This window comes from Anabrus simplex, chromosome 8, assembly GCF_040414725.1.
Source record: "Anabrus simplex isolate iqAnaSimp1 chromosome 8, ASM4041472v1, whole genome shotgun sequence".
NCBI lineage: Eukaryota > Metazoa > Arthropoda > Insecta > Orthoptera > Tettigoniidae > Anabrus > Anabrus simplex.
Window position 1 is genome coordinate 157,697,675 of NC_090272.1, and position 27,430 is coordinate 157,725,104.

The 27,430-nt window shown below is 38.1% G+C and overlaps 1 protein-coding gene across 1 annotated transcript in view; it reads left to right on the forward strand.

Annotated features, from left to right (window-relative positions):
- LOC136879348 (uncharacterized) overlaps positions 1-27,430 on the forward strand; it is a 115,379-nt gene that overhangs the window by 71,344 nt on the left and 16,605 nt on the right. Inside the window, exons 8-9 of the mRNA XM_067153163.2 lie at positions 13,486-13,678; positions 23,506-23,724. Coding sequence (XP_067009264.2) covers positions 13,486-13,678; positions 23,506-23,724 — 412 coding nt within the window. The remainder of the gene's footprint in view (positions 1-13,485; positions 13,679-23,505; positions 23,725-27,430) is intronic.

Below are 27,430 nucleotides of genomic sequence, written 5' to 3' on the forward strand. Positions count from 1 at the left end.
TTCTAGGTTAAGTAAGCTAGCTAGGTATATTTTGTTTCAAATTTAGGTTTAGGAAATAATTTAGGTAATAATATTAACTTTTATAAACATTTAAATATCTGTAGGTTTGTTAGTATAATACTTACGGTACAAAGACAGATTATCATAAGGCATTCTAACTTCTGCAGCGTTTACATTCGAGCAGACAATAGACACGGTATTTCATATAGATATCCATTCAAAATATCAGGAAGGTAATAATTTATTCATTAAATAACATGATATGCCTGTAAACTTTGATTTTTAAAAATAAATTAAAGAGAATACATGGTATTTCACTGTTGAATTACTCAACAGCCTTTGGATTTTTGACATATGTTTGCTGCATTCCGATGAGATCAATGAGTAGAGGGTAGCTGAGTAAACAATAATACAAGAACCAGCTGATTACTGTATTCTGATAATTTGTAGCTCCAATTCCTCAGCATACTTTGTACTTTGCAGTGATTGATTAGGTTCTCTTCCTTCCAGTTTGTAATTCATTGATTGCAGAAGCAATTAATTTTACTTTACCTGAGCTGTTTCTCTAAATGGGTTGAGAACCAGTTTTCAGAGGTGACTGTATTATTGTGTTCAAAATTCTATTATAACTACTAAACAAAATTTCATCTAATAACTGATATGAAGTTTGGTGGTGATAATTTCATATCTGTTCAGTTGGTAGTGGTATAAGTAACGGAAAGGAACAAGCAAGTGCAAATCATGTCATGTATAGGCTAGAAAGATAGGCACATCAGAAGAAGCACAAAATTGGACAAACAAAATGATAGGTTAATGTAGGAAGAGGGGGAAATAGAAAGAAGACACAAAAGAACAAGGACAATCTCTGCATCTTCATATACTACCTGCCACTTTGTATAGATTTGCTTTTCTTCATTAATCCTAGTTCTTTTCAGCCCCAATGAGATCATTTCTGTATCCAAGATTCATTGGAAGGGTGGGTTTCAACACTAATTGAGGGGACATCTTGTTGTCAAGATTACCACTGATCTGCATTTACAGCAGACGCAGGTGGCAGATTCCCTGTCACTTGATTACCTAGTCTTTTCCAATAGTTTCAAAGAACTTTGAAAATTATCGATCATCTCCCTTGGTAAAATATTCCAATCCCTAACTCTTCTTCCTTTAAACAAACATTTTCCCAAATATGTCCTCTTGAATTCCAACTTAATCTCTATATTATGATCATTCCTACTTTTATTATTATTATTATTATTATTTTTTTACAACTTTCTTTACATTGCACCGACACACACAGATCTTATAGCAATGATGGGGTAGGAAAGAATCCACCATGGCCTTAATTAAGGTACAGCCCCAGCATTTGCCTGGTGTGAAAATGGAAAACGACGGAAAACTATCTTCAGGGCTGCTGACAGTGGGGCTCGAACCCACTATCTCCCGATTACTGGATACTGGACGCACTTAAGTGACTGGGGTAGGAAAGAATCCATCATGGCCTTAATTAAGGTACAGCCCCAGCATTTGCCTGGTGTGAAAATGGGAAACCATGGAAAACTATCTTCAGGGCCGCTGACAATGCAGCTCAAATCCATTATCTCCCGGATGCAAACTCACAGCTGCATGCCCCTAACCCCACGGCCAACTCACCCGGTGTTTTCTAATGTCATTCCATGCCATCTCTCCACTGACAGCACACAACATTCTGCTTAGTCAAGCAGCTCATCTTCTTACTCCCAAGTCTTCCCAGCCCAACCTTCGCAACATTTTCATAACATTACTCTTTTGTCAGACATCACCCAGAACAAATTGTGCTGCCTTCCTTTGGAATTTTTCCATTTTCCGAATCAAGTAATCTTGGTGAGGGCCCCATACACTGGAACCATACTCTATTATGGTCCCACCAGTGACTTATATGCCATTTCCTTTACATCCTTACTTTAATGCCTAAATGTCCCATTCACCATATGAAGAGATCTACCGTATAACCTTTATTTGCAATCCCATTTATGTGATTATCCCAATGAAGATTTTTCCTCATATTAATACCTAGGTACTTACAGTGATCCCTGTGAGGAATTTGCACCCCATAAAAGTAGTAATTAAAACTGAGAGGACTTCTCCTCTTATTGAAACACAATATCTGACTTTTCAGATCCATTTACCATCATATCATTGTTTGCTGTCCATCTCAAAACATTGTCGAGGTTTTTTGTAGTCGCTCACAATCCTGCAAATTATTTATTACCCAGGCCATACCCAGGAATTATTTTTGGAGGGGGTTACGATTTATTGGGAGAGAGGATATTTACAAAAACAAAAAACTATAGTAACTAATATTTTTACTTTCAAGTACATTTTATGAGAAGAAAAATTTGAAACAGTTTTAGAGCAGTACCTTTTACAACTCAACAGGTTAAGTGGAATGGTAAATTTGTAGCAGTCTGGTGGGCAGTGCATGCTTTAACATGTGTGCAGCATGAGACACAGATTTCTGTCATGTGTTTAAAATGGAGGTGGCAATATTATAAGTATTAAAAATGTTTAGAGATGTGATACATTTTTAAATATTTCTATATTTCTATATGTTTATTGAAACTGATTTTTTTAAAAATGCCATCTGAGTGTCATATTTAACAGTTTGTTCTTGTGTATAATTATATGTGACTTTCATTAATTTACAAGATCAATTTATGGAGTAATGACATTTTTTATACACTGCATAAAAGTTCATTTGATTATTTCTCTTTCAAATAGGCGTACTTGGGACCATGCTTGTTCAACCATTGGGCTTGGATCTTTGCCCAGAAGTCACATCTTTTTCCAGTGTAATTACTTTCTTTCCTCTGATATGTGTGATACCCTTCTTCTTTATAGGTTTTTCCTGAAAACCACAGACTTTCTTCAGCTCCAGTTCACTTATATCCTCTCAGTCTATCAGGCATGTGATACAGACCTGTTTTTCCAGAAGGTGAATAGGCAGTTGATCAGTCTGTTGGGACAAGATCTTGCCACATGATCATAGAAAACTAACCTGTTTTTCATGGCATAGTCAGAGATACTTTTAATTTTGATATCTCCAGTATTCCCCATCTTCCAGTACCAGGCCTCAGATCTTTCTAAAAATTCTTCTGTCTCTCTCATGCTGTTATTTCAATGTTCTCAATCAAGTCTTGTCCGTTTAGTGACAGATTCTCCATGGCATACAGGGCTTCTTGGCAGATGCCTATTGTGCTCTGGCTTCAGATTACGTGACTGGCATCACCTTTTGTAGGTGTTTCGAGTCACTCAACAGGTCAGTTCCAACTTATTAACTCTTGCTGAGAGTTGTTCATATGTTTTACAATATGATATTTTTAATTTTTCGAAGTTGTTTATATTCAACACAACTTGCAGGTGTGTTAGTGATGTTAGGATAAATAATTCGAGAGATCATGATCAAACTATACCGAGTAGAATGGTTGCGCAAGTTAACGCATGACAGCTATGGAGCAAAGACGTGTGGGCTCGAACCCCACTGTCGGCTGTTCTCTATTTTTCTATGGTATCCCGTCTTCATTTCTAGGCAAATGCCAGGACAGTTCCTATTCATAGGCCACAGCCAATTCCTTCCACTCCCCACCCAGTTTCATTCACCATCATTCATTTCAGCTTCATTAGGTTGGTGCCAGGAAGGGCATCCAGCATCAAAGGATGCCATATAACTTCATGTCACCTCATCCCCTACCCTGTATCAAGAAACAGGACTAAAGGGTAGACATACATCACGATCAAATTATCACTATTCACAATTAACAAGTGAACAGGTAGTCAGAATGATGTGATAATGAGACTTGGGCTATCCAAAACTGACTAATTTTACTACATTTATCCATTTTGTTTACTACAAATATGGCCCTTCAGGAGCTAAAATGTATAGGCTAGGAAAAATGTGTCCAACATCTGTCAGGATTTTGTACAAATTTCTGTGGCTTTGAATCAGTGTAAAATCTGTTGGATTTTCCTCCAGCTAAAGCTTCTTTTTGCAAGTTTTTAAATCAGGCTTCTGAGTCAGGGAATGGCCTTTTGTTAATAAGCTGACCTAGGTTAGGGTTTTACAAGTGCAGTTACTCTAGGGAAAATTCACAATTAAGAAATAAATTTTTAATGATCATCATGACCGGTTTAAAAATATTTAATTTTAATTTAAAAGCATGAATGCGTGAAAATTATTCAGGATGAAGTCTGCTAGGAAGCAAAGTAAAGTAAAGCAAAGCAAAGCAAAGTCATCTCCATACAGGCCATGAAGGCCCTTGGAGGGGTGGAAGGTAAAGGCTTCCACTATCTGTAACCTCGGTACCTGGTGGCCTAGAGGGATTAGTTCTACACCTGGTTTCCTTTGCCCTCTGAAATTAACATGGTGCTTATTTTTTGTGTATCCTCAGAGCCATGTATGCCTCCCAAAGTGGAGACGTTTCTTAAATGTTTAACTTCTTGACAGGAAATCAAACCCACGTTCTCCCAGGTGGACCAAGCACACCTATACTGCCTCAGCCAGGCAACACCCGAATTTGATTCGGACACTGTAAAATTTGGGACTAAAAAGGGAATATTTTGTTTAAAAAATTAATTGGTTATTTGATTATTTTACTATTGACTATGGAAAATGTTTTAAGTGTACCTCCTTGGCTGATTTGTCAGCATAGTGGACTAAGTTTAATAGTCCATAGAACCCTAGGTTTCTGGGTCTTTGTGGTTGCCTTAACCCCTTAAGCGGGGAGCTTGGTTTACACTAGCTCACTCCCAGGTGGGGAGCGATTTCCCTGATTGAAGAGAATATTTAATTACTCGATTAAAAACAACCTTAGACTAAAATGAACTATTGAGGGGCCAAAAGAGAAATATTTACTTGAATATAATGTATTTAATTGTTGAAAAATTCGATTACTTTAATTTTTCAATACTTTGTGCAAAAACGTATTAAGTGCTTTCACACTGTGAAATCGAGATTGCTTCTTCCTAACAGCAAAACTCTGGATTTTGTTTATACAGTAACTTTCACCTGAATATTTTAGGCAGTTTACTATCAATCTCTGCCTGTAAATAAATGTTTCTGCATATGTAAATTGTAGATTTACAAAGTTTACATGTACTTAAAAGATGTACAATGGAATAAATTATAACACTCACAAATTTTTCTGTTATGTTGAAAGCGCCTTAGAGGGATCAAATTTATGTCGCTTCCCTACAATTCATAAACGGACTATATTACACTACAATACAGGTAATATTTACAGTATTTACAGTGTTCACAGTGTTATGTCTTTTACAGCTGTTCATTATGATACACACGGAAGCAGGTCATGTAATATAACCTGTCTTGCCTTCACATAATTTATATAATTCCATTCCGACACGCGATCGTTTTCTTATTATGTAAACTTTCCACCCTAGCCACCCTTTCCATAGCAAGAGGTTGTCATCAATTGACATTTTGCTACCAGGGGTATAAGCTTCCGAAAATGTTGCTAACAGGTGGTCAAATACCGGATTTATCTTGTATATTTTGGGAGGAAGTTTTGCATTATTCACCTCATTGTCAGAGATATGTAAAAAGCTGTGGAGAAAAATCTAATAGTAATAGTGATGATGATGATAATAATAATAATAATAATAATAATAATAATAATAATAATAATAATAATAATAATAATAATAATAATAATAATAATAATAATAATAATAATAATAATAATAATAATAATGTTACTGGCTTCACGTCCCACTAACTACTTTTACGGTTTTCGGAGACACCGAGATGCCGGAATTTAGTCCGCAGGAGTTCTTTTGCATGGTAAGGAAATCTACTGATAAGGGGCCGACGTATTTGAGCACCTTCAAATACCACCGGGCTGAGCCAGAATAGAACCTGCCAAGTTGGGGTCAGGAGGCTAGCCAGGCCACTCAATCTGGCGAGAAAAAGTACCTTCTGTGTCATCAGCTCATAGAAAGTAGGCGTAGTGGTCCTAATTTAGGTTTCTCTACAATACCCTGTGGCAACAGTATGGCCATAAGAAGCTTTATTTCATCCTTATTTGTCCAAACACAGTCTTGATCTCGATTCCTTCCTTTTATCTTACGAAACTGGGATTTATGTGCGATTTCCTGCTCGGCATCTTTTGTCTGTTCAGCTATGTTCTGGCATATCTTGTCATAAGAAAGTAATTGAAATATTTCGCTCAGTTTTGTTTTCCCTAAAAACACTCTTTTACATCACGATGAAAATTTGGATAAAAGCGGGAATTTCTGTGTCCATTTTCAGTATAAGTTGACGAAGAACTTACAATGTTTGGATTGTAATCAGTATTATCGTCACAACTGTCACTGTCATGATCGCTACTTGAACTGGAATCGAACACGTGTTATCTCTTCTGCGACTGCTGAACATTCGCATCACTACGCCCAAACCCTGTATATTCGAGCTTGCAGTATATTTTCCATGTAAATTCCTGTCACTTACGAATTCCCCTTTGGCAGAACTTACTTCATTAATATCACAATTCTCCCCACTAAATTCCAACATTTTGTTTATCATGACCCGTAAATCGTCTTCCTCTAACAGTGGGAGCCGGTATTCGTTATAGATATTTTAGCGGAAAAAATGTAGGAAAAAGGATCGAATAGAACCCTGGTCTCAGCAGTTTGGCCGGAAATCATGAAATAGGACTGTATTATGGATGAATACGATAATAAAATGTTGTGTAACTCGCGATAAACACACAATCCAGTCGTGAAGGATGAACTCAAGACTGGGGATAATAAATCAGGTCACAGTTCTAAAATGTCATCAGAGAAGTCTGTTCAGTGTCATAATCTCTAGAAATCCCTTCAACAGCAATATTATTACATCCAAGGGACGATTAGGCGATGAGCTAAAGCTTCAACACGGAGCTATTAGGCCTTAGGTCGTTCTTGCCCGGACTCAGCTGCGTTTTTTATGTTGCAACTCGTGGATGACACATTGGTATTGAGAGAACATAGTTGAAAAAATTCACATCAGAGGGAAGACTCATGTAGAATACGCTGCTAAAACGGAAATAAACCTCTGCAGGCAGGCAACTGAGAAAAAAAAATCGAATCGGCGGATATATCCGTGTTCCCCACCGAGCAAGCGACTTGTAACCGCGGATCTCGCCGCATCGCCCACCGAAGGGGTTAATACAAGTCACTTAAACACAATATATCATACTATTATCCACCACATAAACATGCTGCAGTAGTAAGTACATCACTCCACATAGGTTTGGCATCATGAAGAGCATCCTACCATAAAACAGAGCTTAATCTCACATAGCTGATTATTTTATCAAATAACTCCATATCAGCATCTGTGTCACCCTTTCCAGGTGTGTACATCCCAAAAACATTAAGTTGCCTATTATCTTTAGAGATGTGCCTTACATCTAGAATTTCATGTTTCTCATCCTTAACTTTTGCGCAGTTTACAAATTCTTCTTTCACCAGTGTGAATACTCTTCTACCATTCCTATCCTTTCTGTGTGATAAACTCTCCAGTGCAATGAGGAAATTTCTACACCCATGATATTGCATCTCAGCCATGATTCTAATCCTGTTGCAATACCTGTTAAAATATCATCATCATCATCATCATCATCATCATCATCATCATCATCATCATCATCATCATCTTCCTTCCAAGTATTGGGCCATGTGTCCCGTTACGGTCTTGTATTTTCTTTTTGCAAGACTTGAAAGCAATCAAATGTCCTTCCAACAGGTTGGTAGCCTGAAGGAACCTGTTAAAATATATATTTTAAATGACTTAATAATACTTTTAAAGTTTAATACTATCATTTCTATGTCATCCTTACTTGACTTCCAGATCCTTGCACACTATCACCCTAGTCCAACCCATTTCCCTGAATGTACCTTCCTACAACCCTGCTAAATAAACCTGTTTACTTAAACATACCACCATAGTTCAAGTGAAGGCCATATCTTCTTCTTGATATGGGAAGTGTAGGATAAGAAGAAGGCTAGAAAAACATTGGACCAAGCGAATTACCCGTGTGGTTAGGGGTGTGCAGCTGTGAGCTTGCATTTGAGAGACAGTGGGTTTGAACTCCACTGTTGGTGGCCCTGAGGAGGGTCTTCTATTGTTTCCCATTTTCACAACAGGTAAATCCTGGGGTTGCATCTTAATTAAGGCCATGGATGCTTTCTTCCCACTCCTAGCCATTTCCTGTCCCATTATTGCCATAAGACCTATCTGTGTCGGTGCGACACAAAGACAATTGTAAAAAAGAAAAACAAAGAAAAAATCTATTGGAAAAGGGAAAAGACAAAAAGATGAAGTGGTTAAAGACTATGAATGCAGGACAAACACAGAAGGAGGAAAGGATCACATTGTGTAATGGAAAGGAACAAACAAGTGCAAATTAAGTTATATATACAGGGTCTCGCATATAAACTAAGACCGAACACACGGTGTCTGTACTCTCCGCTATGGCAGTTGCCTCAGCCGAACCTATGTCGCACGTGGCCGCCCTGCTTTATATGAAATGTTACCTTATAAAATATGCTAGAAGTGTCGTCCTTCCTAGGTTACACAGGCATTGCATCTGGTAACCACATTCTGGTTGATGCGAGTGAGTTCTGCCACTGTAATGTTCTGATTTCATTTGTAATATTTCCGTTCAGCTCCTCCAATATGTGAAGATTTGTCTGATTCACTTTTTCTTTCAGTTTACCCCACAAGTAAAAATCACACACTGTTAGATCTGGAGAAGGAGGGGGAAATAGAGCAACTTTGATCCTTCAGTGTTGTTGTCCAAAAATTCTGATAGGATATACTCTAAGATCGGGCATGACAAATCCTGGATGCGAGACCAGCCTGACATTTAAAATTAGTAGATTACAGCTAGTTGCAACAAACTTCCCTCAGTATGGCATAAATCCGGCATATAGAAGATATTTTATGATGACAAAGAAAAACCCCATATTTCAATGCATAAGTTTGTAAATCTTAATTTGCTTACACAGGAGTTTTCTACTGGACCTATTTCCAGCTATTTATTAAAAAAACTATCCAAGATACCTCTTTTCATTTACGATCACACTTTTCACTGGAACAAACTCTTTAACTGATGTATGTTACAGTATGGTGGTTTTGCAGCCACATTTTTGTATATTTCTTAGGCTTATATCAGTCAAATTGTGAGACATTTATGAGTATAGAAATGGACTTTTTGTAGACAATATTATAGTCTTGATTCACGAACTGGGAGAGATCCAAAGGAAAGCAGCTGCAGACGTAAGCAACGAATAGTGGTGACCTTAAAAATGTGATGGATGATAATATTATTCAACAAGCTGAACCTTCTATGTTCACAATTACGAGCGTAGCTGGAGAGTTAAAACTCACTGAATTATAAAGTAAGAAAGCCTAAGTAGAAGGTATACGCAAGAAATAAGAAGGTGTACTCTAATGAGTGGAGTGAAGCAGAGGGTATACCTGCGTATACCCTCAACTACAGCCTGGGATACATTTAGTGTTTATTTACAGTATCATTGCATTGTCTGAAATTTACACACACACTGATCTGTCAGTTCGAGTCTTGTTTGTTGAAGATATGTTTACCATCAGAATGTTGCCTGGGAGGATAGGGGAAGTGGAATTATAGAATTTCTAATCATTAGAATACATGCCAAAAGCCTGGATTAAATTCAAAACCTCTCTGCAGTGCTCATATGGAGTGAGGGAATACAATGCTGTTGATGGTCAATCACTTTGGACAGTTGTATAGAGTACAAGATCCATAGACGTCAAAGTACAACTCTGAACTACAACTTCACTCAGTTTGTAGGGAAATATGTACATTGCCTGTTTTCGTTCCATTCAAATACCATATAAAACCTGGAAAGTGTAACTTTTATTCATAAGATATATTAATAGTCCATTTAGAATTTCCAATTACTTTATAGGTTGTAATATCGACTGTCAAAGACAGGATTGTCCACCTCTGTGGTGTAGTGCTTAATGTGATTAGCTGCCACCCCCGGAGGCCCAGGTTCAATTCCCGGCTCTGCAACGAAATTTGAAAAGTGGTACGAGGGCTGGAACGGGGTTCACTCAACCTCGGGAGGTCAACTGAGTAGAGGTGGGTTCGATTCCCACCTCAGCCATCCTGGAAGTGGTTTTCCGTGGTTTCCCACTTCTCCTCCAGGTGAATGCCGGGATGGTACCTAACATAAGGCCACGGCCGCTTCCTTCCCTCTTCCTTGCCTATCCCTTCCAATCTACCTATCCCTCCACAAGGCCCCTGTTCAGCATAGCAGGTGAGGCCGCCTGGGCGAGGTACTGGTCATCCTCCCCAGTTGTATCCCCCGACCCAGAGTCTGAAGCTCCAGGACACTGCCCTTGAGGCGGTAGAGGTGGGATCCCTTGCTGAGTCTGAGGGAAAAATCGACCCTGGAGGGTAAACAGATTAAGAAGGAAGACAGGATTATGTACTAGTACTAAAATAAACATCATAAAGGCAGAATGCAAAAACTATCAAAGAGGAAAGAAATTGTTTTCCACCAAAACAATGAAATACAGTAGTTCACATAGTAATATGTTTTAGGTTACTTAGAATATCTTGTGATATGAATAAAATTGACTGAACTATCCAACTTCTCTAGTGTTGGTCTTAGAATTCTTTGAATGAAAGATTATTCATTCAGAACTTTTGAGGTAAACTAGTGTAAATAGTACTCCCTCCTCAGTCTCTGGAGGTCATATTATAATCCAGTATACATTTTTAACCATTTTATTTATAAACAAAGATAATCTAAATTTACCCCTCCCACACTTATGTTAAGAAATAAAAATGGAAAAATGGCACACAATAATCAGGATAATGCTAACATCCTTGCAGAATACTTTAAAGAGTTACTTAATTGTGAGGATCCTGTGGAACATTTAGAATTTGACCCTAACCCAAGAAATAAAACTCCATTACAAAAGATTATACCACCAGTTTACAATGAAGTGAAAACAGCAATTAATGCACTCAAAAATTACAAAGCAGCAGGAGAGAGTCAAATAGTAGCAGAAATATGGAAGAATGCTAATGATCACACTATTCAAAACCTACATAAATACATCATTGATATTTGGAACACGGGGAAGCTTCCCGAGGAATGGAATACAGCGATAATCCACCCGCTGCATAAGAAAGGTGATTGCTCCGATCCAAATAATTATCGGGGGATATCCTTGCTTGATATTACATACAAGATTTTATCCAAGATTATATACACAAGAATCCAAGAACAACTCGACCAAGAACTTGGAATATCAGGGAGGATTTCGACCAGGTAGAAGCTGTCCAGATCAAATCATTAGTTTAAAATGGATAATGAAGCACCAAAGAGTTCGAAGTAAGGGTATAGTCATCACGTTTGTAGATTTAAGAAAAGCATACAACAGTATTCATCGTGAATCATTATTAAAAAGCCTTAAAGAATTTGGCTTACACCAAAAACTTGTTAACCTCATTAGTATGACTTTTTAAAATACGAAGGCAAAAGTTAAATTTAGAGGTGAATTATCAGAATCATTTACTATAAGAACTGGACTTCGACAAGGAGACGGTCTTTCACCATTGTTATTTAATTGTGCATTGGAGAAGGTTATGCGTGAATGGAACAAGAAATGCCAACCAACTATCAAGATCGGTAGAAATATTAAACTCAACTGCCTTGCTTTTGCGGACGATTTAGCATTCTTGCAAATACAATAGAAGAGGCTAAATTTCAAATTGAACAACTAGAAATTATAGCTAAAAAAATGGGATTAAAAATTTCATTTGGAAAAACAGAAATGATGCCAACTTTTAAAGGTGATTTACCAGTTATTCAAGTGAACAGTAATAAAGAGATTAAAATTGTTCAGAAATTCAAATATCTTGGGGAAATAATAACATGGAACAAAAATGAAAAAGAAGCAATAGAACACAGAACAACTAAATTTAAACAAGCACAAAGACTTACCTGGCCAACCTATAAAAAAAAAAAATCTCTTTCGATAAACGCTAAGCTGAAACACTATAATTCCATAGTTAAACCAGAGGCAACGTATGCTAGTGAAACTTTATTCAAATTAAATGTAAAATCTACAACAGACAAATTACAGAAACCTGAGAGAAGAATTCTTAGAACAATTATTAATAAAAAACACCAAGTTGATGGACAGTGGAGATTGTTGCCTAACAACATTGTCTATTGTGAATGTGAATCAATAATATCTACAATGTGTAAAAGAAGAATTTCCTTTTTCTGTCACATATCAAGATTACCAGACACCAGGATATTGAAACAACTATTCAATTACTTTTTGAAGAATAAAATCAATAATAATTGGTTCAAAGAAGTTCAGGATGATTTGGAAGAATTGGGTATAACTCGACAACAAATCAAAGACAGAAAAGAGAAGAGGATTTTGAAGAACAAAAGCATAAGTCTCAAACTAAAAACAGTTGAACGGAAACAATATACTATATCGGGCACACAAAGGGCCTCCAGGTCGGAGAGGATGAGAAAGTTCTGGGAGAAGAAAAAGAAGAAATTAACTCAAATGTATTGATTTTAGTGCTCCAATGTGGGCGTAAAATATGTAAATAATAAATAAACAAAGATAATTCCATGAGATTAGATCGTAGTATAGAATCAAGGAATTTGGTTTATTTATTTATTTATTTATTTTTTTATTTATTTATTTATTTATTTACATTTTTTACTCCCACATTGGAGCACTAAAATCAATACATTTGAGTTAATTTCTTCTTTTTCTTCTCCCAGAACTTTCTCATCCTCTCCGACCTGAAAGCCCTTTGTGTGCCCGATATAGTATATTGTTTCTGTTCAACTATTTTTTTTTTTGCTAGGGGCTTTACGTCGCATCGACACAGATAGGTCTTATGGCGATGATGGGATGGGAAAGGCCTAGGAGTTGGAAGGAAGCAGCCGTGGCCCTAATTAAGGTACAGCCCCAGCATTTGCCTGGTGTTAAAATGGGAAACCACGGAAAACCATCTTCAGGGCTGCCAATAGTGGGATTCGAACCTACTATCTCCCGGACGCAAGCTCACAGCTGCGCGCCTCTACGCGCACGGCCAACTCGTCCGGTTCAACGGTTTTTAGTTTGAGACTTATGCTTTTATTCTTCAAAATCCTCTTCTCTTTTCTGTCTTTGATTTATTGCCGAGTTATACCCAATTCTTCCAAATCATCCTGAACTTCTTTGAACCAATTATTATTGATTTTATTTGGTTTATTTGTAAAAGAATTCTTGTAATTAATGATTAATGCTACCCAGTCAATGTTTTAATCATGTAACATTCATGGAGAGTTTCATTTTAGTCATAGGGGTCATGAAACATCAGAGCTGCCAATTTATATGCTAATTTGCAATTTCTTATACTATCATTTGTAATATTGCAGGTGTTGAATGCTGTGAATGGTGCCTGTGGACCCAATGAGAATGGCCTCTGTGTAACACAACTGTCTCCCATAAGACCACCTGCTGCTGATATTCTCAAAGTCGAGCCTGATTTGCACATGGTGATGAGTTTCGGCTTCCATTTCTACTCCAAACGTGAACTCTTTAGTACAAACATGCATCACAGATTTTTCCGTGAGTATAGATAGTTTAGTTACTCATACAAGCTTGTAAAAACTTTTATCTATATATATCTATATATATAAAACAAGAGTTTTGTCTGTACATTGCTCAGAATTTGGAAAGAATGGTATTTTTGTATCCGTCATGTCCATATTAACAAGGAAATGCACTTTTTACTTTTCCGTAATTTCTGTCTGTCTGTCTATCTATCTGTATGTATATACATCACAAGAAAAAGGCTGAAGATAATTTAATGAAAATCAGTATGTAAAGTTGGGTGATAAGCCACTACAATCTAGGTTATAAATCATTTCATTCACACTGAGTGAAATGGTAGTTTAGGGGAAGGCCTAAAATTTCATTCTCAAATATTTATATTATTAGGGATCCTGAAGCCTCCGTGGCTCAGACGGCAGCACGTCGGCCTCTCACCGCTGGATACCGTGGTTCAAATCCCGGTCACTCCATGTGAGATTTGTGCTGGACAAAGCGGAGGCGGGACAGGTTTTTCTCTGGGTACTCCGGTTTTCCCTGTCATCTTTCATTCCAGCAACACTCTCCATTCTCATTTCATAGCATCTATCATTCATTAATAAATCACTTTGGAAATGGCGACCCCATCGTACTAACAGCGTATATCTGCTTCATTCATTACATCCCTGACCCGGTCAATGACTGGAAAACAGGTTGTAGGTTTTCATTTTTCATTTTCAGGGATCCTATCGATAAACACTACATAACTGAAGTTTTATAGAATTAAATTTCCGATCATTTATGTCCTATACATTTTTACCTTACCAGCAATGATAACACACATATTCATGAATTTGTATTTTTGTTGTTAAGTCCATATCAATGCCGAGCCACGAGAGAATGGGTTAACAGAATTTAATGAAAATTAGTATCTCTTGTTAAAGTGTGAATTTATATTTAATTTATGTTAGGTAAGGATAGCCTATAGGACTGCACAAAATATTAAACATTAAACTGAATGCTGTTGCTTCCACCTCGAAAATAATTGAGTTGGTGGGCCCAGAATGTTCATGTATAATAGAAAGCTTAATGAACACGCCATTTTCATGAAGAACTTTTGAAGAAAGGAAAAATATAATTGCAAAAGGTAGACCTATGCCTTCTCTTAAAAATTTATTCAAGGAATCGAAAAGAATAGTACAATATTTTCATGACCCATGGTACATAAATCTGGACTGATTATGTGGTTGTGCAAAAATGAGTAAACTGTACTGTTGGCCATGTATTATATTTTCCTCAGAAAATAATGCTCGGAATAAAGATGGTGTGGACAATTTAGATAGTTTCAGAGTTTTAAAGAGACGCCATGAGGTGTCTCAAGCACACATCAATGCTGTTGCTGAAAGCTTACGGAAAGAAAATTGATGAGCATAATAAGCTAGTAAAAAATTACATATATATTGTCAGCACTTTAACAGATACTCTGTTTTTTCTTTCAAAGCAAGGATTTTTCAGGGGTCATTGAGAAACTGAAGAATCTGATAACAGAGGTAATTACAGGGAGTTACTAGCATTAATTGCTAAGAAAGATGACATATTTCTGCACCACTTAGAAACATCTGTAGTTTTCTCAGGACTTTCATCTAATATACAAAATTATATTATTGAAGCCATAGCTACTTTTATGATCAGCGAAATTAAAGACATGGTTAATAAAGCAAACTTTATTTCCATTATTTTGGATGAAAGTACAGACGTTTCTAACAGAGCATGACTCTTGACTATATTTAGATATATTAGTCCTGAAGGCAAAATTCAAGAGAGATTTTTGAGATTCAGTGATGTAAGCGGTGACCGTTTTGCTGTTTCTCTTTCTAAACATCTCTCTGGTGTGTTACAAGAATTTCAGTGTAGTGGAAAGTTTTAAAAAAATTCTATTTGTTTGGGGCATCGAACATGGGGTGGATGTGGGTGTTGCTAAAGGTAAAAAGTGCGTAGTCTTTCTTAGGTTTGCTGTTTCTACTTAATTTGGATTTTGGTTGATGTTTTATTTTGTGAATGATTTTGTTTATCATGTTTCTATTGTATCCTATATGCTTTGCTATTTTGTGGATTAGGTTTAGTTCTTTTTTTAATTCTTCCTGAGAAAAGGATATGTTGTAAGCTCTGTATATCATACTGTAGTACGCCGCCTTTTTGTGTGCGTTAGGGTAAATGGAATCTATTTTTATTGTATTGGAGGTTTGTGTAGGTTTTCTTGTGAATGGAATCTATTTTTATTGTATTGGAGGTTTGTGTAGGTTTTCTTGTGAATGGAATCTATTTTTATTGTATTGGAGGTTTGTGTAGGTTTTCTATAGATTTTGTATGTTAAGTGGTCTTCAGTTTTAGTAACAGATAAATCAAGCTTCAGAGTGTGATATTTCTCAGTTTCCATCGTAAATTTTATATATGGATCTAGTTTGTTTAGCTCTTCAAGTATGTTGTTTACGTTTGTAAACCTGCAATCTATAACAACGAAGATATCGTCTACTCTCAGAAGGAGTGTGGTAACTCTTTTCAAAACGTCCTGCATCGCCACTGCATGTTACTAGTGTCTTGTTCCACTGTTTGGTAGCAGCACACGCACAGGGGCCAACAAATGCACTCGTTGTAGCCATTTCATAACAACACTGTCAGCGTAGGAACAGACAACAGGGAAAGCAACCATCAGGGACAGTGCTATACGACTTGGTTCCTATGGAAAGAAGGCGTGACCACTGCAGAAATTCATCGGCGCTTGGTGGCAGTCTGTGGAGCACGTGTGCCGTCACAGAAAACAATTTATAACTGGGTGAAAGGTTGGAAAACAGGGCTCACTTTGGTGGACAAGGGAACCAGTTCTGGGAGGAATGTGACAGTGTCAATACCAGCCAACATTGCCCAGGTCGAACAGGCCATCCAAGGAAACAAATGCATCCCATTTATGGAAATGGAGGCAGCCAGAGGAATTAGCCAATAGCTGATAGATTATAGTGACCTCATTCTCACCATCCCAGCAATTAGTACTTCCACTGAAAGAAGCTTCTCGGTCTTAAAAAGGATACACACCTTCCAAAGAAATTCACAAGTACAGGACAGGCTCTCTGCACTTTCTTTGATTGTGATTGAGAAGAAATTTCTGAGTGACTTAATGAAGAGGCCTAATTTCTACGAAGCTGTGATAGATATTTTTGATGCCACAACATGCTGTCGTATCGACCTTAAGTACAAATAGGAAATACTGAGGTAAGCCTTGAAGCTCCGTTAGAAATTAATTTTTTAACTTTATGTTTATGAGTGCATGAGTAGCCTGCCATACGTTTTTCATGATGTGAACCATTTTCAATTAGTGCATGATCAAGACTGCTAGTTTCTATGATGTTGATGCTCACTAGTGTTCATTATATTACATGCCAGTTCATAATTTTGAAATGATATATCAATTATATCAATTATATCAATTATATCAATTATCAAGTCTTTCACTTTTATGAAATTACATCTGTACTGCTCATAAAAATGCTGCGGTGCGAGCGACAGTATACTCTCAGAAGGGGTGTGTTAACACTTTTCAAAATGTCACGCATTGCCACTGCATATAACTAGTGTCTTGTTCCACCATTTGGTAGCAGCACACGCACAGGGGCCAACATATGCACTTGTCGTAACCATTTCATAACAACATTGTCAGCGTAGGAGCAGACAACATGGAAAGCAACCATCAGGGACAGAGCTGTATGACTTGGTTCCTATGGAAGGAAGGCGTAACCACTGCAGCAATTCATTGGCACTTGGTGGCAGTCTGTGGAGAACATGCGCCATCATGGAAAACAGTTTACAACTGGGTCAAAGGTTTGAAAACAGGGAGCACATTGGTGGACAAGGGAACTAGTTCTGGAAGGAATGTGATAGTGTCAACACCAGCCAACATTGCCCGGGTCGATCAAGCCATCCAAGGAAACAAATGCATCACATTTACGGAAATGGAGGCAGCCATGGGAATTAGCCGAAACACCCTGCAGCGGATCGTACACAGCCACTTACAGTTGGGGAAGGTGTCATCCACATGGGTGCCTAGACTGTTGTCTGCAGACGAAAAGCAGAGGCATGTGGACGTGTGCAGAGAACTTCTGCAACACCGTGATCAAGATCCAGCTGACTTCATGGGTAGGCTTGTGACTGGTGATGAAATATGGCTTCATTACCATGAGCTCTGTTTTCCAACCTTCCACCCAGTTGTAAACTTTTTTCCATAACAGCACATGTATTCCACAGTGTCGATGAATTTCTGCAGTGGTCATGCCTTCTTTCCATAGGAACCAAGTCATATAGCGCTGTCCCTGACGGTTGCTTTCCATGTTGTCTGTTCCTATGCTGATGGTGTTGTTATAAAATGGCTATGACGAGTGCATTCGTTGGCCCCTATGTGTGTGCTGCAACCAAACGGCGGAACAAGACACGGGTTACACGCCACCACCTTCAAAAGTGAAATGTGAACCATTCTAATTCTAATTCTAATATTAAGTATCTTAGTGATAGAAACCAAATATGATAAGCAGTAATCTAGAATACTAAAACAGTACTCTATAGGCTAGAATTTTTTTCTTTTAGATAATTAGCAAGTTTGGTTTTAAAGATTGGCAATTTAATAGTTAGTAGGCTATTGGAAAACTTTACAGAGTAATGCTACAAAGAATTAGTGCCATACTTAGTAGACTTTGATGATTTAGAGTGAATTTTGGTAGATCCTCTTGTACTGTATGAATGTGTGTCAGAATTCAAGTTGCATAGAGTGTTGGAATGAACTTCTTTCTTTTTCAATTTATACAACATAATAGCTGAAGCCTTCTTATGAAGACCATATAGAAATAGCACATTACAATACTGGTAGGTCTGTATGGTTGGTGTTAAGGTGGATAAGTTGAAGAGTATTTTCAGTGCTCTTTTCTGCAAGAGACTAACCTTTTCAAATTGTTCTTTATTGCAACATGTCCGACTCGTTGGCTGAATGGCCAACGCACTGGCCTTCGGTTCAGAGGATCCCGGGTTCGATTCCTGGCCGGGTTGGGGATTTTAACCTTAATTGGTTAATTCCAGTGGCTCGGGGACTGGGTGTTTGTGCTGTCCCCAACATCCCTGCAACTCACACACCACACGTAACACTATCCTCCACCACAAAAACACGCAGTTACCTTCAAATGGCAGATGCCGCCCATCCTCATTGGAGTGTCTGCCTTACAAGGGCTACACTCGGCTATAAATAGCCACACAAAATTATTATATTATTGCAACATGTCCAGATATGGATTATATAATTCAGGTGGCTTTCAATTAGGGCATAATAAATACTTTTCAACAGTCCACGAGAAACTTTGTATTTTAATCAGCTGAGTATACCAATAGCAGGAGTTATTCTATCACAAAGCATTGTGATGTGATTCTCCCATGTTAGTGACTCATCTATGCTAAGTCCTAGAAATTTGGTTGCTTGAACTCGAGGTATCACCTGATCATAGACACTTGAGTTGATGTCCAGGGGAGATGTACATAATGTTTTGTGAAATATGATATACAGTAGTTTTAGTACGATTAATTCTTAGTCGGTTGATAGTAAGCTAAGTCTGAATTAAAGATTTGTCACGTTGCATCTTTTCTTCAAGATTATAAATACGATTCCCTATCTAAAAATGATTTGCGTCATCAGCAAATAATGACAGTCTGCCAAACAGCAGTAAGTTCCCGATATAATTGACAAATACAAGAAATAATATTGGTCCAAGAATAGAATCTTTCTCCTTATACTTATTTTTGTGACTGCTACACAGATCACCCTGTACAATACTAACTCCTCCCCTGACTCTCAACTAAGGAGAGCAGAGTGGCAACCATGGTGCCCCTATCTGAGTTTGGATTTCTTCTACTTAAACTAGTTCCTCACTGTGATCTTTCCTATCAGATCTCCCTTGGTCAACTCTTTTTCTCTTCTAACGTCAACAGTATTGGGGTCGTGAAGTCTAAGGAGTGTTTCATTTTAATTCCTTTCATGACCCTTGCATTTCTTTTGCTAATACCTCCATTTTTTGAAGGCCAAACCTCTTTCTCTCTCCCCATATGGTTTCAAATAAGAAGGGATAATTACCTCTGATTTTTTCTTCTAAAAATAATAACACCACCACTATTGTGCATAATTAAGGAGGTAGTCTGTGCTTATGGATATAGACTTTCAATTGGTTTATGGATAGACATGAGCAGACATACAATATCTAGACAACTTTGAACCACAAAAATGTTATGGTTTCCAAATTGAAATAAAATGAAGAGTGGAGCAGTGGTATATACTGAGGGCTACCATGGCTATCGGTGAAGCCCAAACCTCAAATGAGAATGATCTAAAGCATATTATAATGTAAGCATTTGACACAATGTTCCATTTACAAAACTTGAAAGCAATAAGAAAAAGCATAGCACGTATTTCTGAGAGCAAGGCATCGGAGACTGATCTTGCAGCCCAGGCTCTGCGTCCCTCTCTCCTCGACCCACCTTGTGCGCTTGCTGCTGAATGTCCGATAGGTGCAGGAACCTGGGAGATAAGTGTGCTAAGCTTCGCTCTGTCAGAACACCACAGTTAATGAACAACCATGCATTACCCATCGTATATACTTCCTCACCTCATACTTCTGACTTAATTATATAGATAAGAGTGCTGATATTTCACTTCCGTTTACTTCTACATCCATGTAGGAACACACTGCAGGGCTGCTGTTATAAGTAGATCTGCTAAAATGAAATGCAATTTTTAAGGCTTAGTGTTCTCTTTTGTTGGTTGGAATCGAACCCGTGATCATGGGTCCACCACCACTGATCTCCCGGGGAAGCTAATAAACCAGTGAATGATGGGCATGACCAATGTAAAATTCAATTGTTTAATTTTTTAATAATAATAATATTAATAATGGTGTATGGCATCTGTATAGGCTTCGTGGCGACCTAGTAAGGATAAAGTCAATGGCAAAGATGTCATAAACATCCAGTCTGCAAAGTGGGGGAATTAACAGTATGCGGGAGTTGATTCTGATAACTGAACTGGGTCATCAGACTAAAAGCAAGTACTGTATTCTATCCATTTAGCCACAAAGCCGGACTTTAATTTGCTAAACATTAGGCTACCATCTCCAATGATCAGGTGCTAATTATTGACCATAGCAGAGGCCAGGGCAGTAGCTTGTGCTGCAGCCTTAACAACACGGCAGGCTACTCCGGTGGCTATTGGCTGCAGCTCAAACGCTGCACTAAACCAACCATCGAAAAGGGGTAACCTAAGTATAGTGGAAGCCCATGTCATGATCCCAGCATGCACCACTGAGGTGGAGTTATACTGATGGGGAAGTGTGCTTATGGAGAGATTCGGTCTTTGTACACAGGAAGATGTAATTATTTCAGTGGACAAACTGCAGAATTTTGCCATAGGTAGACATGTTAAGTATGTTCATGTATATAAAGGAAAAAATGGGGCAAATGTTCATTTATAGGAAGAGGAATTAGGGATTACTCACACTCACTCCATAGGCTTCTGAGGGACGTGAAGTTCCCGTGTCGATCTCACAATCCTCTTCCATCCTTTTCGATCTTGAGCCTGCTCTTCCCAATTATCAATTTGGAGGTTCTGGCATGCCTTGTTGATCTCCTTCTTCCAGGTGCTTCGGGGTCTTCCTGAAGGTCTTTTCCCGTTAAGAGATCCCTCGTATAGATCTACTGGTGCTCTGTTATCCTGCATCCTAGTACATGTCCATCCCAGCACAGTCTGTTGGATTCTATCACACCCATTATAGTGTGTTGTTGAGAGAGGGTGTAAATCTCATAATTAGATCTTTTCTGTCAGCTTTGAGAGATAGGATCGAACCATGGATCAAATATTCTTCTATAAACTTTATTCTCAAAGATTTGCAACTGCTGTTGCTCTTTCTTGGTTATACTCCATGTCTCAGAACCATACACAAATACTGGTTGAGTGATTGTATTGTAGATAATCATATTTTGCATTAGGGATTGGAATAATTTATCAAGGGGAATGTTCATTAAGTTTACAAGTTCTTTGAAATCATTTAAGAAAAGTCTAGGCAAACAAGTGATAGAAAATCTGCCACCTGTCTAAATGCAGATCAATGATGAATGACTGAAGAAGAAGAAAGAGGAAAGAGAAAAATCCTCTGATCCTCTGAACAGTGCCCTAACCTCATGAGCTTTCTTTCTTGCTGGTACGCATGCAAGTTTATGATCATATCCCATCCTACAGCTATTTATATCTTAAAAAATTGATACACTAAACATATGAATAGAGATTACTTTGTCCATGAGAGTAATTAGAAAATAATTTCGATTATCACAGATTCAGCCCTAGGTCTCTTATGTCCCCTTGTTCAGTTATTCACTCCATTCTTATGAGGGTCTACCTCTCCTTTGAATTCCTTCTGATTCTTAATGGTAAATCCAATTTGTAAGTAAAATTTTTCAGTAGGCTTGTAAGAATAATGTTCACTTTACTTGTGACATAGTGATCTTAAAAAGAAGTACGTTAAATCAGAAAACAACGATAAGGAACAAGTGGACAGAGCATCATCATTGTTGGTTGTTACTTGTTTCCAAGTACACAGTTTCTCTTGTTTACAATCCACTAGCACTCAGTGATGTTTGTGCTAGCACTTCTGATGACTGAACAAGCCAATTCTAGCATGAAACTTGCATTCACACAGATTGCACTTGATGGATGGGGGAGGACGAGGCTGCATCTGACGGAGTAGGCACATCTGTTGTTTAGCCTCTTTATGACTGCATCGCTGTAGCTCATACAGTTCAAATTCAGTAGAGGTGGTTCTGTGCCAAAGCGAGTGATCCTTGGCAAGTGTGTCACAGGTATGAGGGTTGATATTTCTGACCTTCGTGGTTTGTTTAAGCTGGTCTTTATAACACTTCAAAAGGGCACCACGGGGTCTTGTACCTAAGTAATGTTCACCATAGAGGAACTGGCAAGGAAGCCTGGTGTTGTCGCTCGTATGGCAGACATATCCTGCCCACTAAAGACAATGATGGAGATTTCTACACTGTTCATGTACGCTTTCTCAAGAACTGTAAGATAGGAGACTTGGTTCTTCTATTTGATGTTTAAGTTGGAATGAAGTTTCTGTAGATAAAAATGATCAAGTTTCTTGATGTCATAGTGTTTTAGGGTCCAGGTTTCACATCCATTGAGTAACGTTGGGATGACCACTGCTTTATACACTATGAGTCGGGTATGAACTGTTAGGTCTAGACTCATTTGCCAAATGACCAGCATGGAGTCTGTTTTCCACATCCTCTTTTGAGGTTTATTGTTTAGACAAGGTATGAGAAATGTTCTACCTGTTCCAGAGTCATGTCTGAGACAGACATTGAACTCTGGGAAAGGTTGGGCAAGAATCTTTGTTTCTTGTGCATTGATGAACAGAGCATGCAACACAACATAACAGAGTTCTCTAGCTCAAATCATCCTTGTGTGTTTCTCTGCTTCTTGCAGGCTTCTCCCTGGAGCCTAACTTGGGGTTGCAGTAAACTCTGCACCAAAACAAACAAACAAATGGTCTTGTTACATATATTCAGTATATACTCCTAAAGCAAATTTACCCAAAATAGGTTACCTCTCAAAGATTCAAGAATTACTTGTTTAGCTGGTGGTCCAAGTACATACTGCCCTTTGCAGTTTTCTTATTGTAGTGAGCATCATTTCTTGCTGACATTTTCACTATCTCAATTCTTTCTACTTGTATTACATCTTAGCTGAATGTGATATTCTTTGCTATGTTTATTCTTAGAACCACCATTACCACTCCTGTTGAGTGGTCTCATCAACAACATCTCTACATTGACTCCACCCTCTCCTCTATTGACCCAGTGGTCTGACATTCCTCAAGATCTGTTTTGCCCTGGTACTGAAAATGGACAACCTCACTGTCTGAGTGGCTTCTGTGAGTGCGTGCATGTGGTGCAGATACCTCTGGGAGCAGTCATTGAGCTCATCATCCTGGATCAATGTAAGTTATAATTTACATTCAGTATTAGCAGTTCTACAATTGGCACAAGATGTCTCTCCAAATCGAGGAACATTGTGAACTCATCAGAATTTACATTTTAAAATAAAATAAAGTAAACTTTCATTTTTCATATTTTGAATTCTATTCCTGTATGCTAATTTGTTTTCAAGACCAAAGACCAATTAAAAATTTCATTTCATTTTTGAATGGCATCAAGCCTAGGAGACCTATAATAAGTCAATAAAACTGAAGATTAAGTATATGCCAAGTTGTATTGAAAACTAGGGTAAACAGTATTTACACAAAACAAAGAACGTAAAGTGGACGATAGGAGTTATATACAGTAGACTCCCTCTAGTTCGGCCACTCAGGACTGGACCCTAGGCCAGACTAACAAAAGGCCAGACTAACTGACAATATGCTATAAATACCAATATTTAGCTTAAGTAAAATACAGTATAAAGAACCAATTATAAGGCAAAGTAGTATTTATGTGTCTTTACCAAGTGTACTCACCTGAAATGAGTTGATTATGATGTATCCATATGCTATTGAAGTTTCACTCCCAATGAGAGATAAACAGTTGTGGTGGAAAATTAAATGCAGAGAAACATATTACAAAAACTCAGAATTTAATTTGTTTAGGTACACTAACATTTCGTATAAACATCACAGACTATTGTAAACAAAAGGAACTCACATTATATTGAGTCATAAGTACTGCAGAACTAAAAAATTAAAAGAAATTGGTTCCAGTTATCTTTTCCTGATTTTCTATGTCAATTGCTTTTTTTAGAAGCAAAATCATGCCATTTCTTTATAAACATTACATCTACTGCTATTGCTTCCATCTGCTGCTTGATATAATTCACTCTTCCCACAGTGCGACTCATTTTTCCCTCTTCATTCAAGGACAGGTGCCGACCAGACTTTCTGGTGCCTGAACTAACCGAATTGAACTAAAAGGATTCTACTGTATAGCTTTTCTTCACTGCTGTAAAAATGTGAAACCACAAAAACCATTCTCAAAACAGGCAACGGAGGGGTTTGAACCACTCATCTCCCAAATGCAGAGACTGATTTCTGTAGTGTGTCAACACATGTGGCCACTCCACTTAGTATCTCGTTAATATGCAGAATATACTGAGACCAATATTATTGCAGTTCACCATGAATTTACATTTTATCTTAAAATGTTATCCTGATGTCTGGAACACATATATTGAAGCTTTAGATCATTAATACATATCTTTCTTGATGTTTTTATAATGTTAGTAATGTGGAAGTCCTATTAGGGTCTCCTCACATTTTGGGAAATCTATGTGACGTCAGCAGAGCTGTAGCTGAGTTTGTCATGACTTGTGACATGCTCCTTTCTTTCTGCAAGATCTCAGTAATGAAATCCAATTTCCTTCTGACCTCTATCGTGAGACAGGCATTATCCAAAATACACTCACCACCAAAAAAAGCAGAACACTCCGTATTTCAGACAAAATTTAATGTTAGTCCATTTGAAACCCAAAATTAAATTACAACAATATGGCAATTTATGTAAGCCTCCGTGGCTCAGGCGGCAGTGCGCTGGCCTCTCACCGCTGGATACCGTGGTTCAAATCCCAGTCACTCCATATGAGATTTGTGCTGGACAAAGAGGATGTGGGACAGGTTTTTCTCCGGACACTTCAGTTTTTCCTGTCATCTTTTATTCCAGCAACACTCTCCATTTACATTTCATTTCATCTGTCAGTCATTTATCATTGTCCCAGAGGAGTGCGACAGGCTTCGACAGCCAGCACATTTCCTATCCTCGCCGCTAGATGGGGGCTTTATTCATTCCATCCCTGACCCGGTCGAATGACTGGAAACAGGCTGTGGATTTTCATGGCAATTTATTATAATTAGCCCTTTGAAGAAGTTTCAGCACAATAACTGATAAACGTTATTGACCGTGACAATCACAACACCAATATCACCATTTACTGCCTTTGAAGAAAAATAACCACAAACAGCTGTCTTTAAGATTTATTGCTGTGAATTATCATGCCGAATATCTTTGAGGACATTACAGCTTGTCTACAGCAGTTAGTCTTGCTTCTAAGTCAGGTCATAATAGCTCTTTCACCTGAAAATGCAGCAAGAGCCCTGGCTTTAGAGGAGGATAGGTGCACTATACACTGTGTAGCAGACATTATGAGCATGTCTTATTCTAACTTGTACAGAACTGTTAAAAGGTACAGAGAGGACAATATCTACACCGGGAGGCCCAGTTCTGGTTATAGGAGAAGCCCTACTGAACATAATGATAGCTTTCTCGTAATGCAAGTTATTTGTGATTGACACACAACAGCTGTAGAGGCCAGAAATCATCAGCAGCAAGTACGGGGCATGAAAATCAGAGAAAAGAACAGTAAGAAGGGGGTTATATGAAGCAGACTTAAAGTCCAGGAGGCCTGCCTCAGGACGTCTGCTTACTCATGAACACTGTGCCTCTTGGATGCAATTTGCTATCACCCATTAAAACTGGACTGTGGAGCAATGTAGCTCAGTGCGGTGGATGAATCCAGATTTTGTTTGAGGGCACTGGATGGAAGGGAGAGTTTATGGAGAAGGTCTGGAGAAATGTTATTCATCATGTACTTTGTCAATCAATGTTATTTGCTTCATGTCTCACTAACTACTTTTATGGATTTTGGAGACACCAAGGTACTAGAATTTTGTCCTGCAGGAGTTCTTTTAAGTGACAGTAAATCTACTGACATGAGGCTGATGTATTCGAGCACCTTCAAATTCCACTGGACTGAGCCAGGATCAAACCTACCAAGCTGGAGTCAGAAGTCCAGCACCTCAACTGTCTGAGCCACTCAGCCCGGCCCTGTACTTTGTCTGCAAGGACACTGTTCAATGGAGGTTCTGTGATGTTCTGGGCTGGGATTACCGCTGATGCATGCACGGAGCTTGTGTTCATTGAGAATAGAATTCTAACAGCCCACTAATACATCAAGGAGATTTTAGTGGATCACGTAATGCCTTTTCCACCTGTCATTGGTGAGAACTTCATCCTGATGAATGACAATACTCACCCACACCGTGCCGTTTATGTACGTGAGTACCTGGATGAAGTCAGAATTGAGTGCATGATGTGGCCTGCTTGTTGTCCCAACCTAAGCCTGACAGAGTGTGTCAGGGATATGCTTGGGAGATGTTCTACGAGTAGTTTCCCTGACACACTGCCTCAATTTCGGTTTGCGCTCCAGGTAGGGAAGCTCATACTAAAAGAGAACATTCAAGACTGCATCCTGAGCTTCCCTGATCAAATCACAGCTGTAACTGCAGCTAGAGGTTAATGAGGCCATGGAAATGTGTTGAAGATATGTGGACAAATGGAATGCATACGAAACAGTGCAGAGCTCCAGCTTTCAACATTTCCAAATTTGTGTTAGTGGACTGTTGTGGTTAATAATTATGATGTTATTGTTTTTACGTCCCACTAATGTCTCTCAGTTATTGGGTTGAAACTTTTCAAATGGGCTATTTAATTTAATACATTGCCATAATGTTGTAATGTCATAATATTAGAATTTTTTACCAAGTTTCAAATTGACTAACATTAAATTTTGTCCAAAATACATGGTCTTTCATTTATTTTGCTGGTGAGTGTATCAGTTTCTATTACCATTTTCATCCCATTCATTCATGTTACCTGAAG